The following is a 21,266-nucleotide window of genomic DNA, read 5'->3' as shown; positions in this document are numbered from 1 at the left end:
TCGAGTCATTTTGTATTTGCGCTCGAGTGCCACTAACAGAGGCTCATTGTTAGCCGGAGTTGTAAAAAGCCAACGTCACGTGTCATCTTTAAGCACAGATTGGCGACAACATCCACCTGAAATTCCTTTCTTGAGTGTCTCCGTCATCGCTTTGATCGTCCTTCAGTCAAGGAACGGAACGCAAGACTGCTGCCGGTCAAACACGACTCCCTCGAAATCATTCATCAATTCGCTCGTAAAAAACTAAAAAAGGATGCGCAAACACTCGCAAAGCTACTGAAACGCGACGCAGTCTTCGTCATCTGGTATTCGTTGAGTGAGAACAGAAAATAATGTGTAAGGCAGGGTTGGAATAGTTTGGGACTTTTTCATTATAGCCAGTTTGTTTGAACTTTTTTGTTCTTAATTCATTTATTTTTTTATTTGTTTTTAGAGCAGGTTTGTTGGTTCTCATTTGTTTTTATTTTTTTAGAAAAGTATTTGTTAGTTTTAATATTAGTTGGGTTTTAAAAAAATATATGGAATATTCATCAAGTGCAAGATTAAAGAAGCTCACTAGTATTTTGTAATACATTAAACAGGGATGTGATTTTTCCGCTAATTCATGGAATTCCGCTTTTTTTATCTCCCCCCCAAAAAAAAAATTCCGATATTTTTTTATTATTATTTTTTTTTAGTAGTTCATTGTGTATGGACATGACTCCGACAGATAAAATCTTCTGCGATAACAAAGACATTTGTGGTATGCTCTAATATGAGTTACTTTTCATTTGGTCATGATACAATTATTTGTTCATGAAATTTGAACTCTTCAACATTATTTATGTGTTAACTTAGTAATCACATTAGTTAGATATGATGATATTCTCAGTGATAGTTTTTAAAAGCAAAGGCAGTCCAATGTTTTTGAATGTGACTGATTTTGAGTTGACTAAAACTGCCATTTTATATGGGATAGTTCAATAGACATTGAAAATTTATGCTGTTGTTTTGTCTATTTCTTTGTCATGTGAGTGCATTGAAAGTACTTAAAAACACGGAAAACCCATGAGCTTGTCCTTGTCCCCCCACCAGGGCACTGCCCTGGACCTAGCTGAGTACCAGCGGCCCCCAGACCCCCGGCTAAATTTTCAGATAATTTCACTTTGGTCAAATCACATCCCTGATTAAAACTACAATTCTCAAACGACTGTCTACTAACAAAAACACCACAATCATCTCTCCAATAATTCAAAACTCCTTCCATTCATTTTCTGTATCACTTTTGCCCTTATGATGATTGCTATTAGGTGACATGGAGCCTATCCTGGTTGATTTTGAGCAGGTTACACCCTGGACTGGTCGCCAGTCAAGCGACATGAAGCGTTGGGTTTCACTAAAAAATTTTGAATTGTCACTGAAACTAACAAGCGTGTTTAGTGTCTATCCGAGGCATCTTTTGGTTGGAAAACACCTGAAGGCAATTTAAATTCTTCAATGTACCTAATGTATGTTTGCAATCTATCCCGGGCGTCTTTTGGTGAGATACCGTACACCCCGGATTGGTCGCTAGTTAATCAGGAATGTGAGAGGAAGCCCAGAGAAAACACATGCAAACCCCATTCTGGAATGTGCTTACCATCAATGTGTGTGCGCGTGTTATTTGACATGCAGTTCATTTGCACTCCCCACCAAATTGTGTTGTCTGCTTTTGTGAGAAGGAGGAGCTTACTTGCGTATAAAAGAGCAAGAAGAAAGTGGATCTCCTTGTTTGGGAATTGACGAGTGGTCATGGACGTCAGGCTGCTGTGGGTCGCCATCGCCGCTATCGTCTGGCTTCTAGCAGGTACACGTCGCTTGATGCGCGCCTTCCTCCTTTATTTGCAGTTTTGGAAATTAACAAAAACTACGAAGTGCAAATATTTTAGTATTGGACACAAGAGGATTTTTCCAGGTAAAGCGATTTCTGTACTTTCTTCTCCTCACTTTGTTAAAATAGGCCGTTTTCAACCTTCAATATGTTAAAAAAAAAAGACAAACAGAGAGAATAAAGTCTGCGCTAATCATTTGGTATGGAGCGCACTCTATTGCATTCACCTAAACCTAAACTTATCCGTTTTTTTATAAATAATTTATTAAAAATTATTTTAAAAAATGACATAATAAAATATTTTTTAGGGGGAATTTTTCAGATTTTTTTTCCAGAAAAATAGAGAAAAGAAATAAATTATTCAAAAACAGGGTAAAAAAAAAAACTTTATATATATACATATATATATAAATAATTATTGACACACAAGAGCCAACAACGAAGCACTCTAAAGCAGCGAAGGGAAAATGGATTTTCAGGGATTTTTTTTTTTTTTGTATGTTTGTTCAAATATTGGTACTTGTAGTCAAGTGTTCTTCTGTTTGTGTCAGGCGAGTGCACGGCCCAGAACGTGCTCCCGCCGGGCCCGTTGAGCGGCGCTGTGTCCGGCAGTGTGACCTTCAGCACCACCCTGCGGCCTCCGGAGCGCCCCTTCCTCTCCGTCAGCTGGTCCTTCAAAGGCGCCAACGTTATCACCTCCAGCGTAGACGAAGACCTGCCCGGCGACGGTTACGGCGAGCGAATCACCCTGGACCGGACCACCGGCAGCCTGCAGCTCAGGAGGCTGACGGTGGCTGACAGTGGGGAGTACGTGCTCACCGTCATCCCGCAGGGGGACAGTTTGAAACAGGGCAAGATCCTACTCGATGTTTATGGTGGGTTGGTTGTTACGCAGTCAAATTTTTGGTGTTCAATGTTTCAGAGTTGATTTCAACCGCCCTAAAAGCATCAGTTGCCGTGTTCCACCAGTGCCGGTGTCGGGCGTGATGGTGCGAGGTCCGACGAACATCCTGATCGAAGACCAGCACTCGGCCAGCGTGACGTGCGAGGCCTCGGGGACCATCAGCAACCGAATGTGGACCAAGGACGGCCGCCCCGTCCTTGCTGGGCCCACCGTTAGCTTGTCTGCGGACAACTTGACCGTCTCCATTCAACCCGTTAGCAGCTACGACGGCGGCGTCTACCGCTGTCGGGTCAGCAACCCCATCAGCAACCTCACGGCAGCCTTCAACCTCACCGTCAACTGTAAGTATGTACGACCTCCTCGTGTGGGATGAGTTTAAAGTTTAAAACCCTACTTTGAAACCCTAACCCTAGTTTAAAACCCTACTTTGAAACCCTAACCCTAGTTTAAAACCCTACTTTGAAACCCTAACCCAAGTTTAAAACCCTAGTTTGAAACCCTAACCCTAGTTTAAAACCCTACTTTGAAACTCTAACCCTAGTTTAAAACCCTATTTTGTAATCCTAACCCTAGTTTAAAACCCTATTTTGAAACCCTAACCCTAGTTTAAAACCCTAGTTTGAAACCCTAACCCTAGTTTAAAACCCTACTTTGTAACCCTAACCCTAGTTTAAAACCCTACTTTGAAACCTAACCCTACTTTAAAACCCTAGTTTGAAACCCTAACCCTACTTTAAAATTCTGTTTTGAAACCCTAACCCAAGTTTAAAACCCTATTTTGAAACCCTAACTCAAGTTTAAAACCCTATTTTGAAACCCTAACCCAAGTTTAAAACCCTATTTTGAAACCCTAACTCAAGTTTAAAACCCTATTTTGAAACCCTAACCCTAGTTTAAAACCCTACTTTGAAACCCTAACTCGACTTTAAAACCCTACTTTGAAACCCTAACCCTAGTTTAAAACCCTACTTTGAAACCCTAACCCTAGTTTGAAACCCTACTTTGAAACCCTAACCCTAGTTTAAAACCCTACTTTGAAACCCTAACCCTAGTTTGAAACCCTACTTTGAAACCCTAACTCGACTTTAAAACCCTACTTTGAAACCCTAACCCTAGTTTAAAACCCTACTTTGAAACCCTACTTTGAAACCCTAACCCTAGTTTAAAACCCTACTTTGAAACCCTAACCCTAGTTTGAAACCCTACTTTGTAACCCTAACCCTAGGTTTTAAGCTAGGGTTAGGGTTACAAAGTAGGGTTTTAAACTAGGGTTAGGGTTTCAAAATAGAGTGTTATACTTACAAAATAGGGTTTTAACCCTAACCCTAGTTTAAAACCCTACTTTGAAACCCTAACCTTAACATTTTAGGGTTGCCAATCCTTCGCCGAGGAGCGATCGAAAATGATTGTCTGTTCTGACTTCCCGCAGTTGGACCGCATAACGTATCGATCGAGGGCCCTTCAGCGGCCCCGCCGGGCCACATGGTGACGCTGCGGTGCTCAGCGTATTCTGTCCCTGCGGCCGAGTTTGGCTGGGAGTTCAACGGCACCAGCGTCAACGGCTCGTCGTACGTGGTCCGGCGCCTGGATGAGCAAAGCGAAGGCAACTACACATGCACGGCCAGAAATGTGGTGACCCGGCGTGAAAAGTCCACCATTCTTTACCTGAGAGGTACCAACGCACTTGGACCCGCTCTTGTGAAAATGTGAAATGTTGTTTCTTGACGTTTTCCAATTTGTTGCTGCCTTGCTGACGTCACGAAGCGTCCTGCGTCGCCCCAAGCTGGTCGTTTTCAGCGCTGGTGATTGTGAGTGTAACGAGCCTCGGGTGGTTCAAGTAACGTACTTGTTGATGACCAGGTATCAACTAACCGATTAATCCTCCGGCCAATTTAATTGGTCAACATGAGCTCTTTTCAAATTTCATGTTTATTGATGTTGATTGTTTTTTTTTTTAAATAAAGATTCACTGCATTCTCTTCCTGATGTCACGGCTTATGACGGAGGAGCCTTATTAAAAAAAGACTTTGTGACAAGCATCGCCATGGAGACACAATGAAAGGAAAATATACAGTGTGAAGGTTGCATTTGTCTCAAGGTTCCATTGTGAATATTACCTGTGTTTATTCATCCCGTTTCTTTCTGTTGAATGGAAGGAAAAAATATGTCATTTCTTTACACTCAGATTTATGAATTGATGACATGAATACATTTTTAACACCATACCCTGAATGAATCATTGTGTATTGCCATTCACTTGAATAAATAGATGCCACACCTCATAAACGTTTCAGTCTTTTCCATTTGGAAAAAAAATATTTTTTTTAACCATTACTTATTATATAAATGGATTTGTAACACCTTATCATAAATTAGTTGCATTGTTCATGCTCACTTGAATATAAATAAATGCAACAACTCAAGTAGCAGCATTATTTTTTTCACCTCTAGGGGGGAATGCCTTATATAAATGTAATTGTTACGCCTTTTTTTTCTGTCTCGGTGTCCACTTGAATGAATGAACACCACCCATCAATAGATTAAGAGTAACACATCAGATGAATATTACAGAAATACATTTGCACGAAGTCAGGCTAAAATATGATCTTGTGCCAAATGCCGCATGAGTTGTTCTTCCCGTCAAGCCTTTTTACACCAGCGATTTACACGCGGGGCAACAAGCTGATTGGAAGCAAATGAAAAGCTTTGCATCACTGACCTGATTAGCTCGCTCGACACCTGCGGCTCATTTTGCCAGCCAGATAATTATTTAGCGGCGCTTTCCCCTCAGGGGGAAGGAAGCTTAACGGCGGCCTACTGGTGAGAAGAGGCTTTAAATAAATCTGGCTACTTTAAGCCGCCGTCTTCACAAAACTCATTCAACAGGATGTTTGTTGAAAGTCAGGAAATCAATGGCGTCCTTTTGCCATCCACACATTTGGCGAGCGCAGGCAATTGGATACGTTTTTTTTTCTTCCATTCAAAGCATCGCGTCAGTATTGTGTAAAAACATCAATAACATAAAAAGAGGATGTAAAGATACAGATAAGCAGTGTATGTTCTGTAGTATTCTTATTCGATGTGTGCCTTTCAGGGGCGGGCAGCGTGACATCTTTACCTGACGTCAGTGCGTGTCTGGGGGGACGCCCTCCATCCATCCAATGTAAGTGTACCTAATGAAGTGAGCGGCTACCTGAAGTGAGTGGCTTGACTTCCGGCCATGGAGTTCTCCACTTGGCCGCACAGTGTCGCTGTTGCACAAGTGGAAAGGACAACGCCACTCAACACTTGCGTGACTTCCTGTTTTTTTTTCTGTCTTTCATTAGTTTCATTATATTACTATCATTTAAAAAAACATAGATTTTTGTCCCACGTCCAGGAAAACATCTCACTAAAAAAGTAAAAACCTGTTGTGATAAATGATTAAAAAATACATTATATGTAGGCTATGACTTCCTGTTTTTGATCGCCACTGCAAACCATCACAACTTGGTTCTGCTTGTGTCATTTTGTTCTTCTGTAATAATGGCGGGCAAGTTGAGGCTCGCCATGCTCTGGCTCCTTTGCATCGTCACCCGGGGTGAGTTTGTGTTTGTTTGTTTGACAATTATAGTTCAGTGACCCTAATACTAAAATTAATACTGTAAATACTAAACAAATAAAGAATTTTCCACAACAAATCAAACTAATAAAAACAAATCAAACCTGCTCTAAAGCGTAATTAAAAATAACTGATTTGATTTTTTTTCCAGTCAAAACAAAATCAAAACTATAGCAAAAAATCCTTAAGGATTCTAACCCTGGTGTATTGTATGACAATATTTCTTCTTGTCTTTTCCCATCAGTTTGTTGTCAGTTGACTGTACATAAAAAAGTAAGAGTGTACGAAGGCCAAAACGTGACCCTGCAGTGTATGTCGCTTGGCAATGACTTGAAACTGGGGAGAACGTCGCGCATCTTTTGGCACATCCAGGGAATGACTCCAGAGGAATATTTAAACAGGAGGTTTTGGAGCAAGATGGGCGTCGTAACGATTAGGAGCAACATTGGTTTCGCTGACCGGTTGGAGGTGCTCGGTCAACAATTGGTCATCAAGGACGTGAGGGTGTCAGATGCCGGGAATTACACTTGCAGCAGTGAAGAAACCACCCAGCTTGTCGTCTGTGGTGAGTGATGTTAACTGGCTGGGCATTGTGTGCGTGAGTGTGTGTGGGGGGCGGATACATAATATTTGCCCTCATTTTATACCCATAAAAAATATGCTACAGAAGCGGACGACGTGAACATAACGCCACGGATGGACATAATGCCACGGATGATCGCCCTGGGCGTCTTTCTGCTCATCATCGTGGCGATGGCGATCATCACCTGCCTCAGCGTTCTCAGAATAAGGTCACACTTCAAATTGTGATGTTTCTGCCATGTGGAGAGTAAAAAAGAAAAGAAAAAAAAAAGCAGAAGTGACAACTGTGTTTTGTTTCTTCTTTTTTATCTCTCTCAGGCGAAAGGCATTTAAAATCAAGTACAGCGTTGACTCAAGTGAGAAACAACACATTGGCTCCTCCTCCGTTATTTCCTAACGTGTGAGTTAAAAAAGTTCCTTCCGCATACAGACTCCTCCAACTACGTCAGCGTTGGTTGACGACAGCTGGTGTGGAACAACCGAGAGGAAGAAGAGGACGACATCTTGTCGTCGACTTCAAATGATTTATTAATTGTTATTTTTTATTAATAGTCATTTTCATTGATATTGTTGTTAATAATAGCACGAGGAGCAGCATAAAATATATAAATAAATAAATATATAAATAAATATATATATTTATATAAATATATATACAAATATATATAAATATATATATATAAATATATATATATAAATATATATAAATATATATATATAAATATATATATATAAATATATATAAATATATATACAAATATATATATATATATATATAAATATATATATAAATATATATATATAAATATATATATAAATATATATATATATATAAATATAAATAAATAAATAAATATATATATAAATAAATATATATATAAATAAATATATATATATATAAATAAATATAAATAAATATATATATATAAATATATATATATATATGTATATATATATATATGTATATATATAAATATATATATATATATAAATAAATAAATATATATAAATAAATAAATATATATATATATATAAATAAATATATATATATATATATATATATATAAATAAATATATATATATATATATAAATAAATATATATATATATATATAAATAAATATATATATATAAATAAATATATATATATATATAAATAAATATATATATATATAAATAAATATATATATATAATTTTTTCTTTAATTTTTTTAATTTACTGCTCGATAATCCTGAACAAATAAATGGAAACTGGCACCTCCACAACAATATGCGTTAATTTCATTCTCACTCTGATGATCTCGTATCCAGATATCGCAACGCTCCATAAAACAAAAGTCCCGCTCGGTTCAGCTGGCGTTTGAGGGATGTGACCTGAAAATGCACACGCGAGTACAAAAGCCGTCGCATGTAGAAAAAGTGCACATATTCCACCTCAACTCTTCCAAAGCTAAGCCATGTGTTTAATTTACACACGTCCGCATTGGAAGGCACTCAATGCCGGTTTTATCGAGTTTTAAGCACACATTGTTTTCGGATGCGCTCTGGAGCCGATACTGCCAGCGTTCATCCGAAAGACCATTTCTGTACATGAAGTTGACAAACTACTACAATTCGGTGTCAGTAGTCTAAATGAGATCATTTCACTTATGCGAGCAAAATATTTCACTTGTGTACGGCATCATTTCAATGGTATGCAGGTACGAGGTCGTCCCGAATGACTTCACATTTTCTTCTCGTCTTTTCCCGTCAGTTTGTTGTTGGCTGACCGAACGATCTCAACATGACGGATATCATCGACACATTGAACGGGGCGGAAAACCCCCATCGATTTGTGCATGACGACAGCTCCGTGGAGATTTGAAGCAACGTTGATCTGAGCCGCCGGTTGGAGGTGACGGAAGAATGATTGGTCATCAAGGGTGTCAGATGCCGGCAATTACACCTGCAACCCAGATGACGAGCTTCAAGAAAGCTCTTTTATTACACCCGCTGAGATTTTTGTCTATGGTGAGCGTTGTTGTTGTGTGGGCGACAACTCTAGGCTGCACTCTGAAAACAGTTGGGTCAGAAGTAACCCAATTATGGATCCAAAATGGACTGATACACTTAATGGGACAATTTGACCCAATTTTGGGTTAAAAAACAAACAAAAAAGGGTCATTTTGTATAAAACAACACTGAATCTAAGTTGTTTTTTTACAAAATGACAATTTTTGGTCAAATTAACCCAAGTAGAGAATCTGACCAAAACGTTGTTTTTTTTTAGTTTTTTTTTAATTAATTTTGGAATTACCCTTTTTTTTGGTGCAAAAAAAATAAAAAATATTCACTTCAAATGAACTCATTCACTGCCATTGACGGCTATAGACGTCAAAAATCCATTTGAACTATTTCTATTAGTTTAACATTTTTTTCCCACTTTTAACAAGAGTATGAAAACTTAGAAAAACATGTTTATTATAAATTTAGAACAGATATAAAATTTGCGATTAATTGTGAGTTAACTAGTGAAGTAATTTTAATGGCCTGACACCCCTAATTTTTTCTAAAAATAATCTTTATATATATATATATATATAACAATAATAATGAAGCCATTTTTTAAAATATAAAACTGTCCAAATCCTCTGATTTCAGCATATCAACTGTGACTGATTTCTGTAGTCCTTCATTTAAAAAAGGAAAAGATGATTAAAAATTAGGGGCGTCAGGCAATTCAAAGTTTGAATTGTAATCATTCGAATGGCTTCACTAGTTAACGCACGATTAATCACAAATTTTATTTCTGTTCTAAATATACGATGAAAAAAATCTAGGTTTTCATACTCTTGTTAACAAAAGTGGGAAAAAAATGTTAAACTAATAGAAATAGTTCAAATGGATTTTTGACGTCTATAGCCGTCAATGGCAGTGAATCAGTTAAACTAAGTTGTTTTATAGAAAATGAGCCAATTTTTGACCTAAAGGCAGGTCAAACTAACCCAAGTCGACAATCTGACAGAATTTTCTGGGTTGTTTTCAATAAAATGAGCCAAGTTTTGACTGAAAGTTGGGTCCGATTAGGCCTATATTTGCCATTGACGAATTGCCAATCTCGCGTTCCAAGTGACAAGACGTGTGACGGTGGCGTCTGTTTGAAAGATTTTATTCCAAAACAAGTCTGATCTGTCTATGAGTTTTGCACAACAGGGCGAGCGGACTTCCCTTTCCTCCTCCTGCCGCCATCACCCACACGCACAATAAAGATCCTTTTGTTCAGCAACAGGAAGAAGAGCAACAATGTTATCAGAATATTCATGACTGTTTCAATAAACCATTTAGCACTAGTATAGAAATATGAAAAAAATCCATCCAAAAGAAAGGAACAAAAAACAAAAGCGCCTCCTGCTTTTGTGTGAGTGACCACTTGAGACAACAAATTTGTTTTGTGACCCTCCCTTCCCGCTGATTTTCATACCGAGACCGCAGTTCACGTTTGACCTTCGTTGTAGCCTCATGACGGCGTTGGTTTGAAGCTGCCATAGAAATGGAAAGCAAAAAAAAAAAAAAAAAGTCATCGTTACACAAAGAACACATTGTGTGCAAAATGCTCTTGGGTGACACGTTTGATCGCGGACTGCTTGCTGTGAGGCCTGGTAATGATTTGGTTGCCATATTATTATTTTTTTTTACATCGCCTGCTGCACTTAACGCTCGGGTGAAGCTTGCCATGAAAGAGGTTTACACACAATCAGATTTTTAACATCCAACATCAGAGACCAACACATGATGAGAAAAAAATTCATTGCTGTCTCTTTTATCATGCGGTGTACTCAAGATGAGCAACACCGCATGCAAAATGATGTCTGTTGTAGTACCAAGACCGGCCTGCAAGAGGCAGCATGGTAAACAAATTGACAGAAAATACAAAATGGCAAAGCAGTAGAATTAATAGCACAAGCTAGGCTAACTGTTAGCATATCACAGCCAAAGAGTGCATGGCTCGACTCAAATATTGGACACGTTTTTCCGATTGTCGGACGTGACCGTCGTCCAAATAGATTGAGGACGAATCATCTCTTCAAGGTAGTATGTCACTGAGCGGCAAATGTTTGCGAGGCTTTGCGAACCTTGCAAATGTCGGTTTTTCGTCAGGGTTCGTTAAAGGGTGTAAACATTTTTTTTTTTTTTGTGAACAAAGAATTTTGATCATGTAAAAAAAAAAAAAAAAAAAACTGTTTGCAACAAGTAAAACAGTTTAAGAACATCTTCAGAATGTCTTTGAAACATTTAAAGGACCTTTTGCTGGCTTTGCTTGCAAGGAAGGCAAATGCTCAAATTGAGCAAATTTTGCTTACATTTCTGTCCTTTTAGGAGGTTCACATCCGGCTGGATTATTGGTACGTTTGACTATGCTCCATTATTCAGATCAAGGAGGAAAACACCCCACACATCAGCATAATCGTTAAGGACATCTGAGAATCGGGCCTATCGGGACTTTAATCGCAAAGGAGGCAAAATGCTCAAATTTGGCCTGATTATTGGCATGTGTAGTATCTGCTTAAGACATTTTCTAGATCAGGGAGAAAAAAAAAACACTTTTAGACACACAACACCACACCATAGGACAAATCCCTTAGGACAAACTTTTTTTTTAGAAACATCCGAGAATCCGGGCTTTGATTGCAGGGGCGGTAAAAAGCTGCAATTTGCTCCGATTGTCAGTACGTGTGTACCCCCCGCTTTAGCAAAATCTCTCACGGTATCATCTGAAAGTGCTCAACTGTTAACTGAGGAAAAAAAAAATAATGGAAAGCGCTGGCTGTCACAGTTACATTCACAAGCTCGAGCGTCAGCAACTTCAAAGACGGGACCAAAACGAACATGAACGTGGAACAAGCCAGCTGGGATTCTTACAACATCCAACAAATTGCCTTTAGTAAGTTTCCTCTGGGCGATCCTGGGAATGTCTCGGGAGCTAATTAGGGACTGAACTGAAGGACAAGCAGACATGGATGTTGTTTCCACTGACCTCGACATGGCTGGCCTTAAATGTTCTATCCATATTCTTGACGGCTACAAGATTCCAAGCAAAAGGGCCACTTGTACCGTAATCTGTCTAAATTAAGATGGAAGCTTGTCACAGTCATTGAAGGGTTCGAGGTTGTTACGTTTCGGAGTTGAAATGAGGAGGCTTCAAGAAAAGGTTTAACTCTTTGACTGACAACCGTTTTCAGAAAAGGGATCCTTTGGGTGCCAGCTGATTTAAGCATTTTGACTGATCTTTCAAGGTCCACAGAAAATTTTGTGTTTGGACTATGGAAACACACATACTACCAAATGAAAGATTGAACTCAGAAAAAAAAAAGTTTGTTTCCCACCTTATTCCATTTTTCAGTAATCAACAATAGAAAATGGTTAGTTTCACCCAAATGCTCTGTTTTGGACCAAAATACGGAGAAATCAAGCGTTTTGTGAAACGATATTTCATGCACTCTAGTGAATTTGACACCTTTTTTTTCTCCCATGAATGATGGCACTAACTACTAACTCGATCTGCTTGATACTTTCAGCACAGCTGGCCAAGGCTTTCCTCCACCCGTTTCCCAAAAAAAAAAAACTAAAAAATCATAGTTAACGTCTTTTAACGTTTTTGGCAGCCCTCATTTGTATTTTACTAAACGTTATTAAACGTTTTTGGCAGTCAAAGAGTTAAGGGGGTTGGCCAGGTTGTTAGTGAAAAACGAAGTTGTAGTTGCTTAGGGCTCACAGGCCTGGAGATTAATCGGTGACCTGATGGTGACTCGGGTCTCGGCTGCTTGTGGAGACGTCTCCATGTGGTCTCCTGCAGATTAGAAACCACGTGGAGACATTTCCATGTGGTCTCCTGCTGATTACAAACCGTGGTCAATTCAAACATGTTTGGGTTGTCGTTGCCGCAACTGATTAGTCGTGGCAAGATTTCCACTCATGAGATAGGCCCTCTTGGGTTCAGGTTCTGGGTTTTGGATTTTGGCAGCTGAACCTTCATGGGCAAGGGATTCATGGTTAAGGGTTTCGGTCAACGGGTTTGCCATCAAGGTTTTGGCGGTCAGGGGATTAAGCGGTTATAAAGTTTGGTGACAAGGATTCAAATGTAAGATGGATAAAGTCTCATTTGGAAGTCCACAGGGGTAAGGTTAAAGGGCGCGATGCTGGTGCTCAGGGGGTTTAGGTTTGCTGAAGAGGTCAAAGAGTTGAGTGGTTTGAAAGGGTTGGTGGTCAAGGTTTAGGCAGTTAGTGGCTCAGAGGTTAGTGACTAAGATGATGTCTTTATGGTTAAGAGGCAAGTGATTTCGATTAGGGTTCGTGGTTTGGCAGTAGATTGGGTTAAGGTTTAAGGGGCATCGTGCTGGTCATCAAGGGGGAAGGATTAGAATGAAGGCTCAAGAGTGTTTGGGGATCATCATTGTATTTAGGACAGGGTTCAAGGGGGATTTGTTGGTGGTACCTGTGGCCAGATTTGACTTATTGGTTTTGGGGAAAAAATGTTAATGGTTTAGGGTGAAGGCTAAGAGATATGGATTAGGTTTTATGGTTAATGTTGAGGGGTTGTTGGTTTAGGGACAAGGTTTAAGGGTTTTGGAGTAGGTTAGGTTATGAGTGGTTTAGAAGGAACTCAACTCATTCAATCCCAGCCATTTTGACTGAAGTAATTGCAATTTTGCAAGGCCCACAGAATATAAAAACATGCAACCTACCAAAAAAAAAAGATTAGAGTCTTCTTTCATCAGGAAAAATATTTCTATCTGCTTTTGTTTTGCAGCAATTAGCATTAGAATATAATATATAATATAATATATAAGTTTCATCATTATTCACAAATCTGTGAATATCCAGAAGGGGACAAAGCTTTTTGCAACATGGCCCTGGTTGATCTCTTATACTCTGCTGCCACCTGCAGGCCATTTTTGTAATAACTACCATTCCTTCAACCATTCTTTTCATTTCAGAGCCTTCTGTATGCTCTAGCATAAAAACACATAAAAACATATGAATACGTCTTTGGGAGCATGATAATATTTAAAATAGAACATATTTATCGGTTTTTGGGTGCAAATGAGTTAAGTGTTGGTGGGGCGATGAACAGCTAATATGGCAAAAAAAAAATTTCATCTTGTCTACAAATCTATAACGTCCTGTGGTTTAAAAATAAAGAAAAAACACAGAACAGCTAAGAGTTCAAGTTAAACGATATGAGATAATGTTATGAAACATTGTGACTTGTGTTAATGGCTTCAAATTAAAGACATGGATTACGGTTTATTGATCATTTTAAGGGGTTTGGAGTTTGGAGACCGGTTTTAAAGGGTGTCTGTGCTGGTGGTTTAGGAAGTTAACCTTAATGTGTGGCGAAGGGGTTTGGAGTTTTCACGCAGTTAGGCTTATGCTACGTTCAGACCGTACCGAAAATATTGCGACGCTATGCTGGCCTTGCTCGTGTTTGTTTGCAAGTTTCTCAATGGAATTTGTTTCACTCAGCGCCGCAACAGAGGATGAGGAGGGATTTCCGCTTTGGTAGGTGTTGCTAACTTTAGCGTAGCATTGCTAGCTTGCTTTACACTTCCACAATTAAACAAACAAACTCACCAGATAAGCCGACCTCCGCGCTTCTTCCTCCAAGCAATCTCCTTTTTGTCCCGGTCTCGGTACTCATAGCTCGCCGTGTCGTTTGGCTCCAGGTGCCAGCAAAGCGATCAAGCTATCCTCCATTTCTTCCTGTGTCTTGTCTTGCTGTGTGACCTATTTGGTGACGTGGACTATCTCGACACCGATTGGCTGTCGCTGATGCGCCGAAAGTTCAATTCAGCCAACGCTGACGAAATGGGCGAAGTAGCGAAATGATCGGCGGAAATGCCCCAAACGCGCCGCCGGGCACGCCATCGCTGACCCCCCCCAGTTACTACAATGCAATCGGGCCGCTGGAAACGCGCCCCCCACTGTTGGTCTGAATGTAGCATTAGTCTGTTAATAATTACTATAAACTTTTCTTTTCAGTACAGTTTTAAATATCTGGTAGTTGTTTTGTAGCAGAATAGTTAACCCCCCCCCCCCCCCCAAAAAAAAGGGTGTCCAGCAGGGACACCAGTCACCATAGCAACTGCACATCCATTTAGCAATAAGAAAAAGTGGACATTGACAGATGTTCGAAATGTCACCACTATTGAAAGTCAAGCCGAGCAAATGGATTTTCATGGGCTGAAGTGGGCACAAAGCCGTTGCGCCTTGAACCATCGACCGAGCGTTCACGTCAGCGTCGCAAACTTTCAAGCTCATCGAGCGCTTGAGCGTTTTGCTGCAAACGGCAGGACGTCCCTAACATGAACAATTTGCAATTAAAAAGGAACGAGTGCTTTTGCCTGAGCGGAAAAACATGTATTTCCTCTCAGTTTAGTCATCGGTATGCCGTCAACGTGCGCCGTTCCGAAGCGCTGCCCCCTCGGCCGGGCGAGGGGAGTAATTAGGCAATCAAAAGCTTGAGACGGTATCGACGAGGCTGTGTCGAGTTTATCATTCTGGCTGAAGGCCTTCGTGCCGGACAGCCAAGTCTGTCGCTGCAGTTGCAGCTTGCTGGCGCATTAACAAACCCCCTTTAAAAACATGCCCAGAATTAAAGGATCAGGACCCGTCTAATCACAGAAGATAAAGTCCTCGTTTTCTTTTTAAGCGTCTTTCTGCGGTACCTTATATCTCCCGGGGAAGGGAGCCGGATAACGAGGGACATTCATTTCCCCATTTTAAAGCCTCCCGCTAGACTTTAATAGAAGGCTGCTGTGCTGTTCACCGCGGGTTCTGCTCACTTTGAACCCTCTCACTTTTTAAATACACGTCACACACACACTGGTAAGAATGAACTACAGACCCGACTCTTGCGATTTCGTCCTTGCAATAGCGACAAAGGGAGGGACACAAAACTCTCAATCACAATTGGCCGCCGTGGTTTCTTGTTGTCATAATCCACCGCAATTGTCACACAGAAGGCTTTTGATTGAACTCCCACTTAGAACGAATATCAACAAAACAACAAAAAGAAATAATAAGACATGTAATAATCCTCAGGAAGTCTTTCGGTTGGATTTAAAACGGCATACAGGTACAACACGTCCTCCAGCGAGCAGGATTGTTAGCTTCCAGGAAGAGTCTGTGGAAGAAAAAGGGGAGAAAAAAAAGACCTCGCTCACGTGGAGAAGGGACAGAATCAAAACGCACGGTCTGGCCATGAGCACTTCCATCAGTTTTTGTCCAAATGGGAGTGTTCAAAAGCGCATGCGGCAGGCTTCAGGGCCACCCGGGCAACGGGTTCAAGTATCCGTGTTTTTGTGTCCACTTGGTTTTTTCATTCCTTTACCTGCCCGTCTTTTTTAAACTTTAAATTTTTTAGTTTCCCCTGTTTTGGGATCAAGCAGTACCTTGGCCCCACCCTCAGGCCTGGTCCCCCAGTAGGTCTGCTTTGTTCAGGTTCTGTTGCAGAGGAATGGGCCGGGCGGTGTGATGCGGGGGACTGTGCAGCCGCCTGGGGCTTGGACCCCCTCCGCCCTCGCTGTCCGTGTTGGACGAGGACGGGGGAGGCGGCGGGGGCAGCCGGGGCAGGGGCGCCGACGACGGCGGTATCCTCGTGATGGTGGAACCCAAACTGCTGTCCGATCTCAAGCTTTGGATGCGGCGGCACTCCTGGCAGATCCTCACGTGGGTGCAACTGCGGCTGGGCAGCATCATCGGGGTGGGCGCCGGCGGAGGAGGGGTGGCATTAGCTCCGAGGGGATCTTCGAGGAGCCGCTGGGGACCTGGGCCCAGATCGGGCGGCCCCGCACCGCCTCCTCCTCCACTGGCCCCGCCGGTAAGGGGGCCGGCTCCGCTGTAGAGTTTGCCGTTGCTCAGTCGCATCTCTCGGACCAGGCGCAAGGGCCGCGGGGCCCCCAGCGCGATGCGGTTGGGGTGGCGCAGGGCCGCTGCCGAGCTGCTGAGGGGGCGGCGGCGGCGCAGGCGGGCGCTCTTCTTACAGGAGACGGCGTTTCGGAACTCGGTGATCATCTCCTGACAGACAGACACCTATAAGAACAACCAGGAAGGGGGCGAGGAGGAGGAGGAGGGGAAGGCGGGGAAGTAAAGACGAAAGGGACGGAAAAGAAGGACAAAGAGTAGGCAAGCGGCGGAACAAGACGCCATATGAATGGGAAAAGCAAAAAAAAAATGAGGTGGAAACGAGTCCCAAAGGATGAACACAATGCAAAAAAACAGTGCAGGAGCAGCGGAGGTGGAAAGACAGAAATGAAGGGGAAATGGATTTCGGGATGGGAAGAGTTTCCAAAAAGCAGAGAGAGTTATTACAATCCAGAGACACGGCAACACCCAATGTCGTTTAGTTCAACGGTCCCCAACCTTTTTTTGCACCACGGACCGGTTTCACAAAAGCAACATTTTGACGGACCAGCACAGAAATAAGTCAAATTTGAATGAAACCTCACTGATCGAGGGGGTTGAAAATTTTGTATTGAGAGCGATTGTATAATAAAAAAAAATATCTTTGTAATTTTACCCCTCTCACATACTTTAAGGACATTTCAACGTCTTAAAACACACTTTGTTAAAATGACACTGTGAATGTATGTCATCACAAAAACAAATTGCCAGCATACAACGTATAGAACATATACAGTTTGTATGGTTGTGTCTGTGTACATGCATATGCCTTTAAGAGGCGGGGCCTGATGAGTGAGTGTCTGGGCGAGAGCTGTGGCGTTTGAGAGTCACGAGCTGCGTTTCCATTACAAATTTTTGACAAAAATAAAAGCGATATTGTACTATTTCGATAAAGTACAATTTCGACTTGTCGGTGTTTCCATTGAAGAGCGTTTGGCTTCTGAGGCGCAATTCTTGTAATGTCCCGTCTTGCCCACTTATAACTTGTGTTGTGGTGCGGACGGATGGATTTCAACGAGGACGTGCGCTGTATGTCGCTCGATAGCCCGTTGCTCGGGGTAACGGCCATTTCTCATGCAACCATATGGAACGTGCAATGAGCGGCGCCATATTGGCTTTAGAGCTAAATCGCTTTGTCCTTAAAAAGACTTGTTATCCCCTCAGGAATCAACACCGACACGATAGCGCGTCCCCGTACTTCCTACTTTCTTTCCTCATGACTACAGGGAATGCGCAAAAAGTGTTTCCATTAGACTTTTGCGAAACACGTCTCAAAAACTACCTCATGAGCGTAAAAACTTTTTAAAGATATTTGAGCGTTTTGTTTTTTTTAAATCATGTGTTTCCATTGCTAGCTTGCTTTTGCGCAAAACTGGGGGTAATGGACACCTTCATAATTGAACGGCAATATAATCGGGAACATTTGAGAGCATTCAGACTGAACAGATATTGTCTTCTGTAACATAAATTTAGCACCAAACAACTAGACTCTTCTCACCATAAAAAAAAAAGCTCGTCTCTAGCTTTTTCCAATCTTTCGTAGTAGTACATCATGAGTTGGTTTCAGCCAAAAACACCAGGTTTCGGACCACAAAGCGGGGAATATGAGCTTTTCATGAAAAGAAACAAAAGAGCAACATTGGCGCTAACCTTTTTTTGTGATGCCTCATTCTGTAAAACAACAAAAATAAGGCAAAAATAATTATTCGTTTACAGACGTAAAAACTAAAAAATGCTCCGTTAGCGATGCCGATTCAAGTCGAACGTCACTGGATTATTTCATATCGCATTAGTCATTCACTCACGGAATTGTGTCATCTTTTCTCACAATCACAATTACAGTCTGAGGTGCCGGGATTTGTTGGACTTGCAACATGTTGACACTTGTCTCCCTCATAATCGTTTCTCATTGCAATGGCTTACAAACCTGAATTTACCGGACAAGCTTGACAAGACCTTTTTCACGCTTTGGAAAAATGTATTTGACGAATATATACGTCGTTGGCATTAAAAGGTTGAATTTCTGTTAACAAGTATAAACGTACAACAATGAAGTTTTCCCTTCTACTCTTAGAAAAATCATTGAATAACATATCGCTGGTGTCGGGCCGAAACCTCATAAGTCACAATTTGGTCAATGTAATATTTTTAGAAAACCCATATCGGTCAGTCCACACATGTTGGTGTTACTTTTGCAAATTATTCAGCAATCTAAAGTGTTGAAAATGGCTTCTGTCTTTGATGATGCAATTTTAATGGTTGAAAAAAATATCGAGGTACCTGATTTTGAAAAATAAAACTTCTTTCAGGTAAAATATCTCTTTTGGGTCAGAATCTCCGTGCGGCCCGGTACCTAATGACCCCCCCTCCCCGCCCCCAGAATGGTACCGCTCCGCGGCTGAGTGTGGTTGGGGACCGCTGCTTTAGTTCATGGACACTTCATCATGGCAACATGGACGCTCAGGCAGGCCAGCAACACGCACGCACGCTTCTCACCCAAATTGCTACACTACAAACAGCATTCAAAAGAAAAGGTCATGAGCTCACATAAACAGAAACAGTACTCTTTGTCAGACTGATGGACAGACGATGGACAGGGAGAGAAAGAGAGAGCGAGAGAGACAGCAACAGTGAGATGGGGGAGAAGAAGAAGAGGAAGAAGTAATCCAAAAGATGGAAGACGAAGAATACCAGCGTATCATGTAAAACCATGTGAAACCCCTTTACAACGTTGAAATCTGGTTTGTGATTTCAAATAATTTTTCAAAAGCCAAAGCGCTGGCTCACCGGGCGGGGGCTCCCCAGACCACACTTTTTTTTTTTGAACCCCCGATGTGAAGCTTGTAAAAGGAGATACATCGTGACATTTAATGTCGGCTCACAACTCTGCATTATGCAAGCAAATATTGTCAGCTCACAATATTGCTTCTCCGTGCCGGTGCATTTAGTACACAAAGTCTACATCGGTGACATTTACGCTCACACTCGGAGGTGCACATTGACCTTAAAAGCAGGCGAGACATGCAAAATGGCCGCAAATTGTCGTTGGGTTGCGGCAGTGGGGGGATCTGCTGCTGTGCGCATTTTTATTGACTCATATTAGAAAATAAACCTTAACTACACTGAGAGTAACAAAAGCTGACGACAGCGCATGATGGAGGATTATGATCAAATATGTCTTGTCAAATTGGTAGCAGGTTAACATCTTATCCAGTCAAATTAGCATTTTGACAAAGTGTCTTAATACACGGTTGACAGCATGTTAGCTGTGTATCAAGTATTATTAGCCTTTTGAACTAGCATGGGACACTTAGCATCCAATAGCGGAGGGGCTCGCCGGGTGAGTTCAGAATGCTAACGGCAACAGACCAAACAGCAAATAAAGCCTCTCTGTTACTTCCTGTTACATAAGCACTTCCAAATATGGGCAAGCGTTCTCGTCCTTGTGCGCGGTTCTGCACCGAATACCAAGAAGACTAAGTGCAGTGTGAAAAGGCCTTATTTGCCTCAGCATTTTCAAACCTGAGGTTGCTACTGTATATTGCCGTTAGCATACCAGCGGTTAGCATGTTAGCCTTCCATCAGGGCAGGTTTTAGTACTTTATCTCGTTATACCTATCGGTCACGTGACTGAAATATCACATCTCACATGCACACAACAGACACGAACCCCAAAGAAAGTGTCACATCACGCACAAATGGAGACAAATCCGGAAAAGAATCGAACCAATCTCACCTAAAAGCACACATGCTCACACAAACACATAAGAAAAAACGGAAAAAGGGTTGGCGGGGTGCCATGGGAACCTACTGGGGTGTGTCTGTGGGTTCGGCGAGGGCAGGTATGGGGGCATACCTCATCGGTCTCTGCCGAGCGGCGCGTCGACCAAACAAACTCCATAATGGCCACAAACACGGCGATGATCAGGCCGCAGATGAGCACCACAAAGATGCCACCGATGTTCTCCATGCCCAGACCTGACACGCGCACACACAAAGAAAGGCCACCACGTTCTCAACGGGAAAATAATTGCAAAGCTTTCTTTGAATGATAATAAATTATTGTAGAAGATTTGTTTGAATTTTGATTTCCAGTTATGGCCGGGATATAACAAGAACAAAAAAAACTCCATTATTATCAAATCATATAATGATGTGAAATCAAAGATAATGATAGAGTGAGAATAAATGCCATATTATGAAAAGAACGTTTTCATTTGTATGAGAAACAGTTGACATTTTTAAAAGATAGGAAATTAAAAAAATCACATTTAATATAAAACGTTTTCCTTTGACACAAGACATCATTTTAGCGATTTTAACGTTGCAATTTTGCCTGAAAAAAATAAATAAATAATAAAAAAATAAAATAAAAAAATAAGAGAAAAC

General features: G+C 41.2%; 3 protein-coding genes across 8 annotated transcripts in view; 2 read left to right on the top strand and 1 right to left on the bottom strand.

Moving 5' to 3' along the window:
- The first annotated feature begins 1,770 nt into the window (after positions 1 to 1,770).
- Positions 1,771 to 4,494, top strand: LOC144058326 (cell adhesion molecule CEACAM6-like). The gene is made up of 4 exons (XM_077576732.1): positions 1,771 to 1,825; positions 2,401 to 2,724; positions 2,819 to 3,094; positions 4,183 to 4,494. The coding sequence occupies exons 1-4, from the start codon at positions 1,771 to 1,773 to the stop codon at positions 4,461 to 4,463; spliced, it is 936 nt and encodes a 311-aa protein (XP_077432858.1). The 3' UTR covers positions 4,464 to 4,494.
- Positions 4,495 to 6,246: 1,752 nt separating this feature from the next.
- On the top strand, positions 6,247 to 9,777 carry LOC144057374 (uncharacterized). 2 transcript variants are annotated; one of them, XM_077574853.1, is made up of 5 exons: positions 6,247 to 6,333; positions 6,599 to 6,919; positions 7,022 to 7,145; positions 7,255 to 7,336; positions 8,689 to 9,777. In XM_077574853.1, the coding sequence occupies exons 1-4, from the start codon at positions 6,279 to 6,281 to the stop codon at positions 7,331 to 7,333; spliced, it is 579 nt and encodes a 192-aa protein (XP_077430979.1). In that variant the 5' UTR covers positions 6,247 to 6,278; the 3' UTR covers positions 7,334 to 7,336; positions 8,689 to 9,777. The 2 variants fall into 2 exon arrangements, with proteins under 2 accessions (XP_077430979.1, XP_077430980.1); XM_077574854.1 differs by lacking the exon at positions 8,689 to 9,777 and adding an exon at positions 7,367 to 7,527 and having other exon boundaries at positions 7,255 to 7,292.
- A 290-nt stretch (positions 9,778 to 10,067) lies between these two features.
- The window catches only part of grik5 (glutamate receptor, ionotropic, kainate 5), a 142,268-nt gene continuing 131,069 nt past the window's right edge, over positions 10,068 to 21,266 (bottom strand). For 2 of the 5 annotated variants that reach the window (XM_077574847.1, XM_077574848.1), the window contains exons 20-21: positions 20,689 to 20,855; positions 10,068 to 17,006 (exon numbers count right to left, since the gene is read on the bottom strand). In XM_077574847.1, the coding sequence (XP_077430973.1) occupies positions 16,380 to 17,006; positions 20,689 to 20,855 (794 nt within the window). In that variant the 3' untranslated portion in view covers positions 10,068 to 16,379. The remainder of the gene's footprint in view (positions 17,007 to 20,688; positions 20,856 to 21,266) is intronic. The other 3 variants (XM_077574849.1, XM_077574852.1, XM_077574850.1) reach the window with 3 other exon arrangements.

Source organism: Vanacampus margaritifer, chromosome 9, assembly GCF_051991255.1.
Source record: "Vanacampus margaritifer isolate UIUO_Vmar chromosome 9, RoL_Vmar_1.0, whole genome shotgun sequence".
NCBI classification, from domain to species: Eukaryota; Metazoa; Chordata; class Actinopteri; order Syngnathiformes; family Syngnathidae; genus Vanacampus; species Vanacampus margaritifer.
Note: the sequence above shows the minus strand (reverse complement) of the source record. Positions and strands in the feature narration are given on the sequence as shown.

What these genes read in the sequence shown, in the direction of transcription:
- LOC144057374 (XM_077574853.1), top strand. Translation starts at nt 6,279, where the DNA reads ATGGCGGGCAAGTTGAGGCTCGCCATGCTCTGGCTCCTTTGCATCGTC. An exon ending in CACCCAGCTTGTCGTCTGTG is followed by an intron (nt 6,920 to 7,021) that starts GTGAGTGATGTT and finishes AATATGCTACAG; the next exon opens with AAGCGGACGACGTGAACATA. An exon ending in CTCAGCGTTCTCAGAATAAG is followed by an intron (nt 7,146 to 7,254) that starts GTCACACTTCAA and finishes TATCTCTCTCAG; the next exon opens with GCGAAAGGCATTTAAAATCA.
- LOC144058326 (XM_077576732.1), top strand. Translation starts at nt 1,771, where the DNA reads ATGGACGTCAGGCTGCTGTGGGTCGCCATCGCCGCTATCGTCTGGCTT. An exon ending in TATCGTCTGGCTTCTAGCAG is followed by an intron (nt 1,826 to 2,400) that starts GTACACGTCGCT and finishes TGTTTGTGTCAG; the next exon opens with GCGAGTGCACGGCCCAGAAC. An exon ending in CTTCAACCTCACCGTCAACT is followed by an intron (nt 3,095 to 4,182) that starts GTAAGTATGTAC and finishes GACTTCCCGCAG; the next exon opens with TTGGACCGCATAACGTATCG.